Below are 17,500 nucleotides of genomic sequence, written 5' to 3' on the forward strand. Positions count from 1 at the left end.
AAAGTTTACGAGAACGACTTAGTGTGACTGACTGTAAAACAAAAGTATTACTTCTGGCGATACTGATACAAGTTAGCTCGTAGATCTAACTAAAACGTGACATTCGAAAGTGTGTCTTGTCAACGTTGATAGCTATCTAGCTGAGAACTAGTTGTTAGCTAGAAACAACTTCAGTGGCAAGCTAGCTACACCGGCATACACATACACGCCAGGTTGCCCTGCCGCTGGCCAACTTTTTCTATCTGAAGATTACCAGGGCAGTTCCATGCAATACAAGCCGAAAAAGACCTCAAAAAATCTCAATGCCAAATGCTAACGTTGCCGAGCTAGCGGTCCAGCTATGAGTCTAGCCGGGCTAGCAAACTAGCTGGCTAAATAGCTGAGTAATAAACGCAGAATCTGCGTATGTACGTCAAACACTATTGAATGTCTCTATAGGCATCATATTTGCTAAAGATATAATCATAAGAACATATACTTAAAGAAGAAATCTTAGTCGTTACTAACGGTAGACCGGCAATAAATTCAACATAAACATTGGAGTCATACGACATCACTTCCATCACTGCCAGACGTTACAGCCGCATATTTGAAAGACTAATCTCCTGTTACTATCGAAATAAAAAATCCAACATCGGTATCAAGATCCTCTTCGAGTGTTATTTTCCTCTCCAACAGTTGTCAATCACGTAGATCCATTCCGTTATTCATGTATAATCAACATTTGCTGTATCATCCTTTCTCCTATGATCTCAACCCCAGCCATACTCGAATCAGTTAGCTTTGCTTGCTATCCACCTAGCTAGCTGGTTCTCTCTTGGTGACGTCAGAAGGGGGAGGAGAACCTTGGGAGATGGCAACCGCGCATGCGGTTTGCCAAGGGGGGAAAAAAACAGATTGTACATTGACAGATGAAGGATAACATGAAGCTGAGGTAGTTCACAGTGGCTTCGAGAAAAAAAATTGAACCTATATTAATTGAGTACTCTGCTTCTGCTTAAGTTACTTTCTTTGAAGTTTAAGAAGGAGAACTATTGTGTTGCAAGTGGAGGAACTATTATAAAATGAAACCAAACAAGGCCCAAACAAAGTAATCTACTGCAATTCATCACCTAAGTTGTTGTGGAAAGTAACAATGAAATGACACATTCATACAAGTAGGAAGTAAACATCATAGAAAGAAATGTGGCCCAGACACCAAAGGTGCTCAAGTGGGCACTTGAGGATTCGGTAGCAATTGCATAGATCTGACCACAGAGAATGGATTAGGTCAGTGAAATAGAACAGCTATGTGACATTTCAGGACTCAGAAATGAAAGACCTGTCTCCCTATGAGAGGACTTTAGTGTATGCTGATCCTGCTACCTCCCATCTCTCAGGTACTGACAAGCAGCACTCTCTGTTCCCAAACACAGGGAGGCCCTGACAGGGGTGAAGAGTGGAAAGACTAACCCAGCAGTTAAGTAAACAGATCTTCAAGTGCATAGGGTAGTGGGTGGTTTGAATTTATAGAAGAGGAAAAAGGAGCAACAAAAGCATGCTTGTCAGAAAACGTTCCACAACATCACCCGAGGCCTCCAAGCTCCAACTGTAGTGCCTAGAGCCGTTGATAAAAGGATGGCGTAAACAACATTCCAGAATGACAGGTTGCATGAAGGTAGTGTAGTGTTTAGAAAGGTTCCGATAAACCTGCAGGCACACCTGTAATGACTCAAGGAGGGGTCTCTGATTGAATGCTTTCTAATCCCAGATGACAAGCCAACCCAGTGGCCATGAATGAGCAATTCATTTTTCAGTATTAAGCTGTCTGTAATGTTGACTGTTGTCTCTTTATTGAGTCATAAGTCAGTTATCATTAACTAATTCCAAATCATCCAGTCATATCCTGTTAGATCACACTGTAAAGTGACACACTTAGTCCTCAACACTTCATTTAATAGACATCATTTGCATAATCTCCAGGAAATGTTCAGTCCACACACACACACACACACACACACACACACACCCACACACACACACACACAAGATAAACATTTATTTCACACAAACTTGGCATGGAATGACAAACGGTGCACACTGATCCGCAGGAGCAGCAAATGCTGCATACTTTGAGAATGCCTTCAGGACTGACAAGGCTGTTTGTGAAAAGAAAAAGAGAGAGAGAGAGAGAACATAGGCATTTGTACATGTCATCTGTTTTAATTGAAGGCTTTTCCCATATGTCATCAGCTTAATCTGAGCCAGCATATTGCAAGTCCATTTTCAGGTTTTTCTCCATGTCTTCTGGCTCCCGGCCAACTGCAGCGTCCTGTGTTGATGCAGTGTCCTTTGACTGCTAACTTTGGCAAAGGTATGCTGTGCTTCTCCAAAACCCACCCAAGCACTAAATGCTCATAGGGTAAGGGCTTCTTACCTACCCACCCAAGCGCCTGACTGCGCATAGCGCCCCCTATAGATACCTCTGATGCCTCCTCCTACTGCACTGCCTCCTCGCTCGGTCCCTCGGCAGTACCTCTACTCTCCTGCAATCCAGGATCACATGCCTCTGAGAGGGGTACATCTCCATCTGTGGTGCTGACGTCATGCATCTCCCATACATCATCCTCATAAATTGACGGGGTATGGTGTGTATTAGCTGTAGACTGTGACGCTCCATTTCTGAACTGTTCGGACACACGGAGGTCCTCTCCAGCGGTCATGCTTCCTTCAGTCCCATGACCATTTCCTGTGGGGAACAGCCCAGGGTCGCTCGTGGAGCTCAGACTAGGCTGATGTTCCAGAATGGGATTCTTGGTTTGAGGTAGATCTTTCAGAGGTGACTGGGATGTTATTGCCTGCGATGCCTGCATATTTCCACTGATGACATTCTCCGACTGTGACATGCGCTCAGCACCTGACGTTGTGCCGTGCTCTCTGTGCGTCACCGTGGGATCGTCACCTTGGCGCTCCAAGCCAAAGAAACCGTTCCGCACCACGAAGCGCACACACTGCAGGATCACGTTTCTCTCGTGCCGAATGTCAGGAGCCAACAACTGCAGGAGAGGAGAGAAAAACATGGCGGTCAGTTGAGAGCTTTATGGTCATGAATATCACACACACTGACGATGGCGTAAGGCCGAAACGCGTCTGTACTAAAATAAACTGGTCTTATTGTTAAAGAGAAAAGCCTGAGAGTTGCGGTTTTTATTCTACTAATGGTCATGAATATCACCACTACAACAGAATACACTGATTCTTCACAAGGCTACCAGAGCAGCTAACCATTTACATCACAGTCCACTGTGTAGACTTTAAACTTTAGAGCAAACTACAATCAACCTTTCAGGGGTCAGTTACACCCTCAAAATGTTACAGTGCACCACCCACTAATATAACATTCGCAGAGCACACAAGACCCCATGTGAAGACACTCTTCTATTACATTACACAACATAACACTGCACCTTGTTTGATCAGGCTGGTTGAGGAACTCTCTTTTAACAATAAGACCAGTTTATTTTAGTACAGACGCGTTTCGGCCTTACGCCATCGTCAGTGTGTTTAAGGCCGAAACGCGTCTGTACTAAAATAAACTGGTCTTATTGTTAAAAGAGAAGAGCCTGAGAGTGCGGTTTTCATTCTACCAATAGTTTACATTCTTTTACTCGCACCCGAAAACGCATTTATATATTTGTTTTGAAGTAGAGCGCGCCTATCCCTACGAATGGTTGAGGAACTCACCATCTCCAGCAGGGTGTGCCTGCGCTGTTGGGGGGTATCGTTGCCGTGGCGCCCTCCTCGGCCCCGTCTCCTGCCTCTCCCCCTGGGGTGGTTACCAGGGAGACCCCTCTCCATGGGAACACTGCTCTCCTGGAAACGCTGGCTCGGAGCAGGGAGGTTCTTCAGCATGGCTTTATTCTCCTCTAATACTTTGCTGGTCTTCGGAATGGGAGCTGCTAACGAAAACAAGACGACATGAAACCAACAAGTTATTCTCTGATCTTCAAGCTCTGCCGTCTTGTTATAGCGTTAATATTAAAATGCTTTTGAATGGAGTAAACAGGCTTCATCAACTGAATATTGTTTGAGGAGATACTCATTATTTGCAACTTAGGGCTCTACAAAATCTTGATGTTTGCCAGAAGTAAAACCAGCTGGCTAAAGGGAAGGGACGGGGGCCAGTCAAGTTCAGTTGTAAGACATTAAGCCTATTTGATGCATTATTGGTTACTGAAAACAACTCTGATCTTTTAACTGGGATGTTTGACAAACTCGCAATATATCTCAATTGGCTTTTTTAACTTTGAAGACATCACAAACAAGGCCAGGTTTCTATATAAGGCCTACGTTAGTTAAGTAAGCGGTCCTTCAATGTGGCCAGGACATCCACCTAACATCCACCACAGTACTAAAAGACTGTCGTCTGAGCAACCGTATCACAACGCGTCCTCAATACGTCTTGGGTATTCACACCTGTATTAAGGGCTGTCTGTCCACTTGTGATAGGATCATCACAGACGCATGTTGATGCCAGGAGTGAACAGGACCTTTGTTTCCCATTTACAGAGTCTGGGCTGGGCAGAACACTAGCTTTCTTTAAGTGAATTTACTGGATGGACAGTGAGATGAATAGGAGGAGAATTCAACAGAAATAATTACATTCGAGGACTGTTCCTCTACCTTTACCTTTTTGGAATGGAACTGTATAAGAGCGGATGTCTAAAACCAAATTCTTTATTCTCATGCTTTGTTGTGTTATTTTATCTTGCTTTTTCATCTGGCTTGCCATGGAGTCCTGCATTTTCCCGTACAGGAAAAATTCCATTCATCATTGCACTGTGAACTTGTGAGAAGGCTATGACGTTACCCCTCCCGCAACAACCAGCAACAAGCCTACCTATTTTGCAAACAGACATATGACGTTTGTGGCAGCCCCTACCCACCCAGGACTGCACTAGGGGATAAACACCGCCACTAGCAGTGAACCTGAACCAGGCTGTTGACCTTGTGTGGTGACCGCACAGCTCAACAGAACAGAACTGCTTAAACCACAATTCATTTATACATTTAATGCTCTACATCATCAGACCTGGAACGGTCAGAGTCAAACTGGGAGCAAACTTAAACTTGAGTACGAGTGGTCACACAAACTGTGTGTTTTTCTGTTGTGTTCATCAATGGAGTGGGCATGGCATCAAACCAGTTGCATGATGTAAAAAACAATGATGCGGTTCACTTTGGCCTCACCGTCAGGTTCCTGGTCACTCTCACTCATGGAACCATAACTGGCCACCAGAGACGCCAGGCCGGCGGACATGTTCTTAGGGGCAACGGTTTCACCACTGACCACATCCTCTTTCTCAGAGTCTACAAAGAGCAAGGAAGAGAGTTAAGTCAATTTTATTTATATAGCACTTTTTAAAAAGTTATTTCAAAAGAAGTGTTTTTCTGTCTGTATAGAATCTGACCAAATCAGATGAAAAGGTTTAAACCCCATATCGACACTGTTCTTAATAGTCAGTGGGTCTTAAACATGTCTGGTCCGTCTTGTTCATGCAGTTATTATGCCACTGACCTGGATCACTGTTGGCTAACGTTCCCAGTGGATCTACTTCTTTGGGCGGCTGTGAGACAGGTTGTTGCTGCTGCTGCTGCTTCTCCTCGGCACCCCCTCTGTAATTGGAGTGAGAGTCGCCATCCCTACCCCATCCCCGCCCCCGTCCACGGAAACCACCCCTCCTATTCCCCCCGCGGCCTCTGCCTCTGCCTCGGCCTCTCATCCGGCTGGGTGGGGGGAAGCACAACAACAACAACAACAGGATAAATAAGAGCATATTCACTCAGACTTTAAACATGATCACATACATGTATTGTAAACCAACCAAAACGTTCCTCAGAACCAAAGAGAAAATGTTAATCACACCCAGTCAATATTAAAGATTATTACAGGTGAAACCTTAGAACAGAAACACCTGCTCACTCACCCAAATTAAAGATTATTACAGGTGAAACCTTAGAACAGAAACACCTGCTCACTCACCCAAATTAAAGATTATTACAGGTGAAACCTTAGAACAGAAACACCTGCTCACTCACCCAAATTAAAGATTATTACAGGTGAAACCTTAGAACAGAGATACCTGCTCACTCACCCAAATTCGGCTGTTTGTAAAACTTCTCCTCTTTCCTCCTTTGCCTCCATCGACTTCATTTTCTTCTCCACATTGGCCAGAGTTGGGAAGTTCCTATAGACACAGACATGCAGTAGTACAGAAGTACTGTTTACAAACAGTGCCACCTAGTGGTTACTCAATACCATAACATCTATAATAGGATATTGTATAGTGCCACCTAGTGGTTACTCAATACCATAACATCTATAATAGGATATTGTATAGTGGCACCTAGTGGTTACTCAATGCCATAACATCTATAATAGGATATTGTATAGTGGCACCTAGTGGTTACTCAATACCATAACATCTATAATAGGATATTGTATAGTGCCACCTAGTGGTTACTCAATACCATAACATCTATAATAGGATATTGTATAGGTGTCAGGATGAAGTGATTTAAGTGCTAAAAGTTAACCACAACATGAACGCATACCCTATAAATCTGTAATTTAAAATTGAACTTGTTAAAGAAATATAGAAGGTCTCTCTCTATATGTTGCTGGTCAGCATGTTGCATTGAGTTACTGTTACTGCATAGCACAGTAGACCATTTACCCATTGAGTTACTGTTACTGCATAGCACAGTAGACCATTTACCCATTGAGTTTCTGTTACTGCATAGCACAGTAGACCATTTACCCATTGAGTTACTGTTACTGCATAGCACAGTAGATCATTTACCCATTGAGTTACTGTTACTGCATAGCACAGTAGACCATTTACCCTTGAGTTACTGTTACTGCATAGAACAGTAGACCATTTACCCTTGAGTTACTGTTAAGCTTGTGAATAGCACAGTAGACCCAAAGCAATCCAAACCAAAACACAATTGGCTGCCCACCTCCGTCTCTCCTCTCTCCATTTTTTAATCTCTTCTTGGGTGTCCAGTTTGATCCTTTTAGCTCCAGGTGCATGGTTCTATTTTTAAGAGATGAAAATATTTCATTCAAAAGTTACAATTCAGTGATAACGTATACTAAATGGTTTCAAAAGTTTGAGGTCACCTCCATGAAACAAAAACAGGATTCTCTGACAAAAGAAAGGAAACAATTGAAGGAAGCAATTCTTATTTCAATTAAAATTCCTTATTTCTAACCTGGTCAATGACTATATCTCCTATTCATATTTACATTTAGTCGTTTAGAACGTTCAAAAGGAGAGATCTTATTTCATGTATGTTCTTTATGATTCTAAATGACCCAAACCTTTGAATGTTAGTGTATGTTCTGACACAAACTAATGTGTCCTAGTCAAAGTCAAAGTCAAAGTAGCTTTATTGTCAACTACTTCACATGTCAAGACATACAAAGAAAAAGGGTATTCTGGGGCCACATGTCAAGACATACAAAGAAAAAGGGTATTCTGGGGCCACATTAGTTGGTTTGACGTTACCACCTGACCTACTGCGGTTGTTTTATGCAATTCAGGAAAATCGCAAATCCCCCTGATTGCAAGAGTCCAATATCATAGCTAACTATAAAGTGACCAAAGTTACAGAGTCAATAGGAGATATAAGTTCTCATAAATCACTATTTTGTTGATGTCTTGGTTTGGAAAAGATTAGCTAAGATCATCCAGTTACTTGAATGGCTCATTTGCTTATTACAAACCAAAATGACAGTGACAAATGTTTGTAAGTTATAAATGTAGTGATATTACTGAAGTGTACTGTAGTGTCCTAAAAGCTAAATATGAGCAGATATTCATCTATACATGAACTTACGTTGGTGCCTTGGTGATCGGCTAACTTAACTAACCTGCAGCTTGCTATCTTGCTAGCTGGAGTGTAAACAAGTTTAGAGGGAAATCAAACTGTTGACTCAGGCTTGGGTTTAACTTACTGGTGTGACATGTAGCTAAACTATGCTACTACCCTCCCTACAGACACATAACATCCCCCATTCATTCAAAAGAAGCACCACAAATGAACAAAGTAATAATAATAATAAAACTTAAAAAGAACAATATGTGATTACGTGTGCAATCACACAAGAATAAGAAGAGGAGGAAGAGGAAGAAGAATAGCCAACTTACATTCCTCCAGTGAATCTTCACCAGTTTCTCATGCGCTGTGAAACTGCAGTCTGCTACTGAGCACTGTGGAAGTCAGGTTCACATAAGTCAACGTGTGAGAGAAAAAGATATTGCAGTATTTGGAGACAATAACTTTAAATCTTATTCAGATAAGACTATGGGGCAGACTGTCCCCATGCAAAATCAAAACTCCAACAGCAGCCCAGTTGGCACTGATGAAAGGCTTGCTACTCTAGCATGCTTACTCATGTCCTATGGTGATATAGTTGCAATGTCATGCTGTGAAATATATTTTTACATTTTCACCAGGTCGTCCAACTCCAACCACAGAACTGCATAATGCATGGCTTGACCAGTGGCGTAACGTAGTAACGACGGGCCCAGGTGCAAGATATTATGACGGCCCCCCCTAGTGGACGCTACATTTTTTTTTAAATCTTAGGGTTCCATACGCAACCACGTCTAAAAAAAAACCCCGCTAATCAAAGGTGTTTGTTATCGATATAAATAGTGTTACCCAACTTGTAGTCTAGTAATCCTGCCCTACCATAATGTATGTAGGCTATAACTTGTCTTGAAATGTATATCTATCAGGGTAACCTGTTGCATGGTTGATGGCAACCACTGAGGGCAGAAGCAGCGATGCTAATCCCAATTGAACTGCTACAGTGCTGACTCTGTGGGCTGGAGACTAGTTGACGGGCTAGTTAAAAACCCCTAATAATCTAATTGAACTGCTGCACTGCTGACTAGTTGACGGGCTAGTTAAAAACCCCTAATAATCTAATTGAACTGCTGCACTGCTGACTAGTTGACGGGCTAGTTAAAAACCCCTAATAATCTAATTTAGGCAGCTTTGACGCCTTCTCCTCCTGTTCTTTTTTCTCTTGCCCTTTTCTACATCCACTCTTGTGCTTAAAAGGCATTGTTACGAGTCAAGTTGTGCTGTGCTCAAGACCTTACAGACCTGTACCAGACCTTCAGATTGGTTTAACTATAGCGTATTGTATTGTCACATGATCAAATAGAGACTTGACATTGGACAAACATACATACTACCCACCAATCATCATTGCTAATCACAAAAATACCAAAGAAAATAAGAACTTGTTCATTTTATTGAATAGTTTTTTGATAGTTTCAATAGCAGTGTATGTAGGATAAGCATATGATTTTTTAAATAAATTGCTACTTTTCCCCAAAACATATTAAAACCATGACTGAGATAAGTTTGCCTTTTCAAGCGTATATATAGCACTTGGCACTGCCCTACATTGAATAACAGTTCATAAATAAATATAAGCATATCCGAGAATATTTGACGCTGATCTGAGAACAAAGGGGGGTCCGTCGCTGTACTTGCAAAGAGGGGGCCCGTCGGGCGACGCACATACATATTTGGGCCCCACCTGCTGCACCCCCTATAGTTACGCCCCTGGTATAGACCATGAAAATTAATTTGAAGATGATACCAATACTAGTCGCCTATAAAAAAAAAATGCTGCATACCCTCTTTTTTTATTATTTATTTAAAGGGCTTTGTGCTTTTTATCAGTCACTATAGTGAAGATAGGCAGGCAATGAGTGGGAAAGAGATTGGGAGTGGGATTGGGAATTGACCGTGAGCCGGACTCTGATGAAAAGCCAACTGATCAAAGCCCAATTTAACTTTTTACAATTAAACTAAACCAGCAGAGACAATATCTGCAATTTATTAAATAACAAGTCAACATCTGGGAATTGTTTGGTTGATCTGAAAACAATCAGACTATTAAAACTATTTTAAGTTAATGCTGGGCTGGCTTTATTTAAGACTGGCAGTAAAAACTCTGTAAAACCAGGATATCTGCCATCTACCTAGCTAGCCAATGGCCTAATAAACGTATACCATTTCCATCTATTTATTCATTAGACACTTTCTCAAAGCAACTTAAGAGTAGGCTATAGGTAGAAATGAATGTACACTTCATCAGTATGTGTGCCTCTAGTTCTGGCAGCTTTAAATCTAGCCTTGCTCTTCTCACATGGCTATGAACTGCACTCAAGGGGGAGTGCTGGGCTCATTACCTTCACATGCTGTGAAAGATGCTCATCATATTTCTCCTGATGTTTGAAGCCTCGGTCACATGGGTCACAGAAAAAACTGAACTCTGGCTCCTTCTTGTTTTTCTGTGGACAATGGAGAGAGAGAGAGAGAGAGAGAGAGAGAGAGAGAGAGAGCATACAGATGAATACTATACATGCAACATTAGCTTCCCAAATCAAAGTTTCCGAGCTTTATTCTATAATATGAAGATACCTTAGTCACAGACAGGCTTGGTAAACACGGCAAGGGTTACTAACTAAAGGGCAGAGGTGTGTTGTGTTAGGCCTGCATACCTTTCTCCCACCAAAGTCCTGGCGCCCATACTGCTGGCCTCCTGTCTTATGATGTGACCCTAAGCGGGTAAAACCACCCAGACATGAACGTCACAAATGAGACACACTCAAAGTAAAGGATAAACTTCACAAATGAGACACACTCAAAGTAAAGGATAAACGTTGACTAGAAAAACGATCCTAACAGTTGGGCCCCACTCACTCACCTCGACTGCGGTTCGCTCCAAAGTTCTGTTGCCACGGACCATCATGCCAATTGCCGTGCGTGTAGGTGTTCCAAGGCCCCGGTGGTGGTGGCTGAGGGAAGGTAGGCTGTGGACCGAACCAGTTCCAATCACGCGTTGCCTGAAATGTACTAGGCTCTGAAGAATCCCACTGAAGTGCAGAGGGCTTTAACACCGGTGCCGCCGGCGGACAGTTAAAGACGGGGGGCGGATAGTTCCCTGGATTTGTCATAACGTATACGTAAGTTCTGTATAATTTGATATAACTGCTGAACTAAAGAATAATGTAACAACGTGTCTATCTCCACTGAACTTCAAATGTTTGTATCCTGCCACACTTCTTCCTGCTGCAACATGTGCGCGTAGATACGTGAATCGTCACTTCCGGGAGTGTTAAATTGGTTGAATCTCTTTCTACCACATGATGGCGCCATAGCTACACTAATTTCCCTGTATTTGGCAAACTCTGAAATGCGATGATGGACAGTTCTGATGCAGGTCAGTTGAATATAAACCAAAAAAAGAGTGTTTCAGTACCCCTACGTGGTTCCAACAAGATATTTAATAGGCTTTTTTTCATCATAAGGTCCAAAGAAAGGATGTAAATTTGAACATTTCACACACTGCTTTTATACTGCTATTCTACATCTATGACTGTACAGCTCTGAAATATATACAAAAGAATTGGACATATTTTGCCCAAAAACAAGCTATTACTGTTCTTTGTACATATGAACCAAAATGACAGTGTGTATCATTATTAAAGAGGTCCCAAATAAAGGTCAAGGGTCGAATGGCATGTGGTGAAGAAACAAAAGCTGTACCCTCCTGGGACCATCGGCTATTTAAAGAGGCTATATGACTGTACATACAGTCACTATCTGGGACAGATAAACATATAAACACTTGAAGAGGACTACGGAGCTTTGCACTGTACACCACTAAGAGAAACAACTTTGTAGAACTCTCACAATCACAAGGCATTTCATCTCAACCCTCCTTTTCTTTCTAACAAGTATTGATTGTGTCACATGGCATCATGCACTATACAGTACCCACAAATAACACAACAAACATCTCCAGTTCCCAGCAACTTTAACTGTGAGGGCATCCTCTGCGGACTTCCACCGTGATGGTTATCTGGAGGCCGATACTCTCTCCTAGCTGATGCCCTCCTCAGTCATTATCATCGTCTTCACCGTAGTCGCTGCGAGTGCTGGTTCTGGAGCACACACGCAGGCACACCCCACAGCAGAGCAGGAGCACGAGCACCGTGTGACTGAGGGCCAGGACGAACACTGCAAACATGTACAGGGACTTCCTGCAGTACTCCTGTGGCCGGTGGAAGGGCGCTATGAAGTTGGGCGTGTAGGCCGAGAACACCCAGTAGTTGGCCAAGAGGAACCACACGAACAGGAAGCTGCTCAGGATCAGGTGGACGTAGTAGCGGTGAGCGTTCTGTCGCCACGGATACTCGTCGGCATCATCGTCGCCGATGACAACGGATTTGGAGATCAGGGAGCGCATGTGCATGATGTCATACAGAAGGAAGGAGACCTGTGAGAGAGTGAGAGGCAGTTAGAGAAAGAGGAGTGTGTGTGTGTGTGTGTGTGTGTGTGTGTGTGTGTGTGTGTGTGTGTCTGTGTGTGTGTGTGTGTGTGTGTGTGTGTGTGTGTGTGTGTGTGTGTGTGTGTGTGTGTGTGTGTGTGTGTGTGTGTGTTTGTGTGTGTGTGTGTGTGTGTGTGTGTGTGTCTGTCTGTCTGTGTCACACTTTTCAAAACGTTCACTTCATCAAAGTAAACTACACTACACTACACTACAGACTGTCTGAGACTGAGAAAAAAACTAACAACTAAAAATGTGTTTATCTTTCAGTTATGAGACACCTTTCAGAGGCTCTCATTGCTCAATGTTACAGGACCGAAGACTAACAGAAACAACATACCTTCATGCTACCAACCACTCCCCCCACCAGCAAGTAGAGAGGGATCATTGGCTGAGCTGGGCAGTTATCAATGTTCTTTGCTCCTATAAAGGGATGCATTTTAGGATTTAGTATAACTTAAAATTATTATGGTACATTTACAATGTTTCATGACAAAAATGTAAGCTAAATTGCTGCTGCATGATTTCTCACCCACAAGTGCCATAGTGAGAGGCAATGCCAGGAAAGCCAGGAGTCCCACCGCAACGTAAGCTGGAATGTCAAGCAATGTAACACAAATTAAAATCAGCTAAAACAGAACTTGTAATCTGGGTGGCTCGAAGCTGTGGGTGAAGTTACTTGCCATTGTTGGCTATTTGACACAGGCAGCGGTGACATGCCTTCTCCAATCCTGCGGTCATGTTCACGGCACCTGAAGTCAAATGCTAATAAAGAAGGCACATTCTTTTACACAACAGAGTAACAATATCCTCTTGTTTGGGAAGCATGATTGTCACAATGTCACTTATGTCTCCAGAAACGGCTCAGTGTATAATCTATAAGCCAGTTTTTACCTTGAACATTAAGTATTCTGTTGTTGGCACAACTGATGTAAAACAATAGTCATAACTAAACATTCTTGTTTATCTTATGACATTGGGTGGTGTTAATTCGTTGCCCGTTCGTATGCCAATCAACTGCTAGCTAAGCAAATTATATAAGTGATGAAACAATTAAAAAAGCCTACATGTTGCATCGCCAATATCCTTGCGACCAATTTGGCTAATTGCTCAGAGAAATAAGACATAAAAACCTTACCTTACACGGAGGTCCAACAGTACTTGAGCTCACTAATTCTGCCAACTTCGTCTCCGTGGTGCAGTCCAACTGCATTCCACGCTATCAGAGAGGGATGCCAAAGCTTTTATTGGTTTAACCCTTCACGGACACAACCTTCCCTGTCAGCTCATAAACTCTCAGTTTTTCGTACTGTGTAACCTGATCTACGCGCATTTATCGAACAAACACATTTCGATTACTTGCCAATGTATGTCATTGTATCACGTGTCATGTTTATCACACCACGTAGACTCAACTTTATGATGGTAACGACGGCTAGAGAACGCTTCACTACCGAGGGCATTCTTCATTCATTCCACCTACCTGTTGTCTGAGGTCGCCCACATACTATCTCTCCATTATTCAACCACTGCGAGAAAGCACTTTATCGGAACACACTGAGGATATTTTTAAGGTGAATGAAAATACCAGTGGGTAGGATTTACAAAGTTAGAGGAAAATGGCTTTGGAAAACGTCCAATATATATATATTGCGGTGTATACAATGGTTAGAGAAATGGAACTGAATTTACTTTACAGTCAATCAGCAATGCGTCTGAGTGTTAATGTTTTTTGTGGTTGTTGGCTCCTGTGTTTTCTCAAGAGCCCAATAAAAGTTATACCTAATGTCCTAACAAAGTCATAAAGAAACGCATTAGTGTCCACCAGTTTCTTATCTGCCAGTACCGAAGCCATTCATCACTATCACACTGGTTCCTCCTCTAGAGAAGAGATGAACAGCCTCTGCTCAGACAGGAGGAAGCTTGCAGACGCTCTTGTGGGAAACAGTAGACCAGCATTTATAAATCTACTCCTAGGACCTACACCACACCACACCACAGCATATTTAAGTTTCTTCCTTCTATTCCTGATAAACTACTTCGGCTTCGCAGGGGCTTTAGTGCGTTCTGTCCAGTGTGTTAATAACAATAATGCACTTTATTTGTATAGCACCTTTCATATAAAACAATGCAGCTCAAAGTGCTTTACCCTTAGCTAAGGACGACTCCAGGCTTTATCTACGTTTTTATCTGCATTGCACCCCAAAACTAGGATGCACACCCTCGATTAAAAACGTGTTCAGCAATGCTGCATAGTGTTCACACAAGTGTGTTTCTCCACTAACTTGAGTACCCAAAGCCTATGGCTCCTTTAGGCCAAGGAAAACTTGCGGCTCATTTTACTTATTGAGCTTAAGGGTGGGTGTATAGTGCTGAATAGTTTTTGCTGTCTTTTTGTTATCTTTTTTCACCCTATTCTGTTTGCGTTTGGCTATAAAGGTTCTCTTATAGCCTGTAGATAAATATCATTTATTGTTACACGTCTTAATTTGAACCAATGCAAAACAAAATCAACAGAAAGGAGGACCATTAACTAGTGGCCACACACGGATGGAGGCTTTTAACCACTTAAAGATACATCCTTTGTGGTCCTATTAAACATTAATGCAATGGACTTTTGATAGGTCTGCTCATCTGCATTCAAACAAAGGGTAAAGGCCCTTGAATTCAGCCAATGCTCATGCATTGACATAAGTCACTGTGTGACAGTCCCTTGATCTTTGAGGGAATGTAATGCTAGGCTATATTAAACACATGTATGTATGAGGACAGACATAATTAAGGGGTTGGTTACCACGTAAATCAAGTGGTTGGTCTCTTACATGGTTTCAGCGAGAATTAAGGTTAATATAAGTATGTTCTAAAGACCATGTTACTAAAAAAAACTGTTGCTAGGCACCTCTTTTTGGTAAAATCTTTATTTGATGATTGAGATTTCACATCCATTAACTGATTATTGAACTACTTTTGGATTTACACAAGGAAGGTATGTGATCAAGTGCTCTATTGAGTGCACTATTGTCCCCTGATCATGTCTATGTGCCCACACAGCTGCTGTCCACTGAGTCATCAGATGTCTCTTCCATTCCTAATTCCTTCACAGCCATCCAGTATGATCCTTACAGCTTTCCTTGGAGTCATCTCCATCACCGTTAGTCAGCAGGATCCGTGGGGTCCATAGCCCCATGAATCTCCAACAGCCATGATGCAAGATGGGTGTCCTCCCTCCCTCCTTCCTTCTTGGGTGTGTCCTTGGGAGGGGGAAGGGGGGGCAGGGTCACACAATCAAGTCCACCCCGCCTTCATCATCCAGGAGAGAGCGCCGGTCCTGGGCGATGGAGGAAGAGGGTGCTTCCGCTGCTTGGCTGGGTGGTCGCGAGGACTCTGGGATGTAGCCGCTCTGGCTCTGCCTGTCCCTGGTGTGACGGCCAGATGGGGGCGTGCGTTGACGATCGTCCAGGCCCACGTGGATGCTCACCTGAGAGGGGTTGAGGCTCTTCATGTGGCCATGTGCTCTGAGCTCATACAGCTCCACCGGAGTCTTCTTATACCTTAGAAAGGAAGGAGGGAAAAAACAACAAGGGAGGGAAGGAGAGGGATGAGATGACAAGCATGGAGGAATGATGAGACATGGAGAGGGGATGGGAGGATGACAACAAGAAAAGGGGGAGATGTGAGAGGAGAGGGGATGGGAGAAGGACGACAAGAAAAGGGGGAGATGTGAGAGGAGAGGGGATGGGAGAAGGACGACAAGAAAAGGGGGAGATGTGAGAGGAGAGGGGATGGGAGAAGGACGACAAGAAAAGGGGGAGATGTGAGAGGAGAGGGGATGGGAGAAGGACGACAAGAAAAGGGGGAGATGTGAGAGGAGAGGGGATGGGAGAAGGACGACAAGAAAAGGGGGAGATGTGAGAGGAGAGGGGATGGGAGAAGGACGACAAGAAAAGGGGGAGATGTGAGAGGAGAGGGGATGGGAGAAGGACGACAAGAAAAGGGGGAGATGTGAGAGGAGAGGGGATGGGAGGATGACAACAAGAAAAGGGGGAGATGTGAGAGGGGGAGAAAGGAGAAAGACATGAGAGTTAAGGCTGATTTATGCTCGGTTACGTAAGCGTAAGCGCAAGCGCAAGCGCAAGAGGCCGCGCAAGCCCCTTGCGTGCCCCTTGCGCGACTTTTCACGTCTTGCGTGCGTCGGCCCCTTTTTCTAGACTTGCGCCATTTTACGCAAGCCTATTGTTCTGGGTGTGAATTGCTTGGCAACACCTCCAACGCAACGCGTAAGCACCTAGCAATTCATGCTCCCTTTAGAAGCATGCAAGGGCCTTTAGTTAGGTAACACATCTTTGTGACAATGTAAGCTTGTGAATGACAAGGGAGGAAACAATGTGTGGGTGTGAATGGTTTTATGAACAGAGGACTGGAGGTGGGAACAAGAGTAAACAGTGATTGAGGGGGGAGAGCTCTGTGTATCCTGAGTGCTGTTTCTGTGTGGGCGTCTGTGTTGAAAACTGCCTCTGGCAACCATCGGAACACCTGCTGCTCGGTTACAGTTTCCACAGCAACAGCAGGGCTGCAAGAACATTTTTTTTGGTGAGTGTGAGTTTGGTTTTGCTACTCAAAGGGAGCACTGGGGTGGTAAGATGAGCCAGAGCTAAAAGAGGAAAAGAAGCTAGTTGGCCCAACAATGTGCTTCAGGCTGGCATAATGCATAATGGGATGAAGAAGTATCACACACACACACACACACACACACCACACACACACACACACACACACACACACACACACACACACACACACACACACACACACACACACACACACACAGACACACACACACAGACACACACACACACACACACACACACACCACACACACACACCACACACAGACACACACACACACACACACACACAGACACACACTGAAGAGAGACAGAGTAGGAGAAAGACAGAGAGAACAGTGAGAGAAACAAATAGAGTGCAACATCTGTTTCCCAAAATCAATTTCCGCAAGTTAATGATGATAGTGATGAGCAGTCCTTTCCCCAGGCAGGCTAAGACACTGAAGGAGAAGACAAGAGAGAGGTTGAAAAA

The 17,500-nt window shown here is 43.4% G+C and overlaps 4 protein-coding genes across 4 annotated transcripts in view; all 4 read right to left on the minus strand.

Moving 5' to 3' along the window:
- The window catches only part of LOC308362327 (TSC22 domain family protein 1-like), a 37,179-nt gene extending 36,732 nt beyond the window's left edge, over window positions 1–447 (minus strand). Inside the window, exon 1 of the mRNA XM_080834927.1 lies at window positions 1–447. This exon is cut by the window's left edge and continues 2,195 nt beyond it. The gene's annotated coding sequence lies outside the window, so the exon portion shown is untranslated.
- Window positions 448–2,127: 1,680 nt separating this feature from the next.
- Window positions 2,128–11,092, minus strand: nufip1 (nuclear FMR1 interacting protein 1). Its single transcript, XM_080833840.1, has 10 exons — window positions 10,781–11,092; window positions 10,575–10,633; window positions 10,263–10,364; window positions 8,196–8,258; window positions 7,003–7,079; window positions 6,135–6,227; window positions 5,558–5,766; window positions 5,230–5,349; window positions 3,724–3,935; window positions 2,128–3,035 (listed from the first exon to the last, which is right to left on the minus strand). The coding sequence occupies exons 1-10, from the start codon at window positions 11,028–11,030 to the stop codon at window positions 2,478–2,480; spliced, it is 1,743 nt and encodes a 580-aa protein (XP_080689966.1). The 5' UTR covers window positions 11,031–11,092; the 3' UTR covers window positions 2,128–2,477.
- Window positions 11,093–11,974: 882 nt separating this feature from the next.
- On the minus strand, window positions 11,975–13,144 carry LOC308361945 (transmembrane protein 272-like; the record flags this gene model as incomplete). Its single annotated transcript, XM_080834431.1, has 4 exons — window positions 11,975–12,355; window positions 12,744–12,826; window positions 12,936–12,995; window positions 13,087–13,144. 4 exons carry the CDS (start codon window positions 13,142–13,144, stop codon window positions 11,975–11,977), a joined length of 582 nt encoding a protein of 193 aa, XP_080690557.1.
- Window positions 13,145–15,680: 2,536 nt separating this feature from the next.
- The window catches only part of atp7b (ATPase copper transporting beta), a gene marked incomplete at both ends in the record, with an annotated part of 26,620 nt that continues 24,800 nt past the window's right edge, over window positions 15,681–17,500 (minus strand). The window contains one exon of the mRNA XM_080834442.1: window positions 15,681–15,954. Coding sequence (XP_080690568.1) covers window positions 15,681–15,954 — 274 coding nt within the window. The remainder of the gene's footprint in view (window positions 15,955–17,500) is intronic.

Source organism: Sprattus sprattus, assembly GCF_963457725.1.
Source record: "Sprattus sprattus genome assembly, chromosome: 3".
In the NCBI taxonomy this organism is placed as follows: domain Eukaryota; kingdom Metazoa; phylum Chordata; class Actinopteri; order Clupeiformes; family Clupeidae; genus Sprattus; species Sprattus sprattus.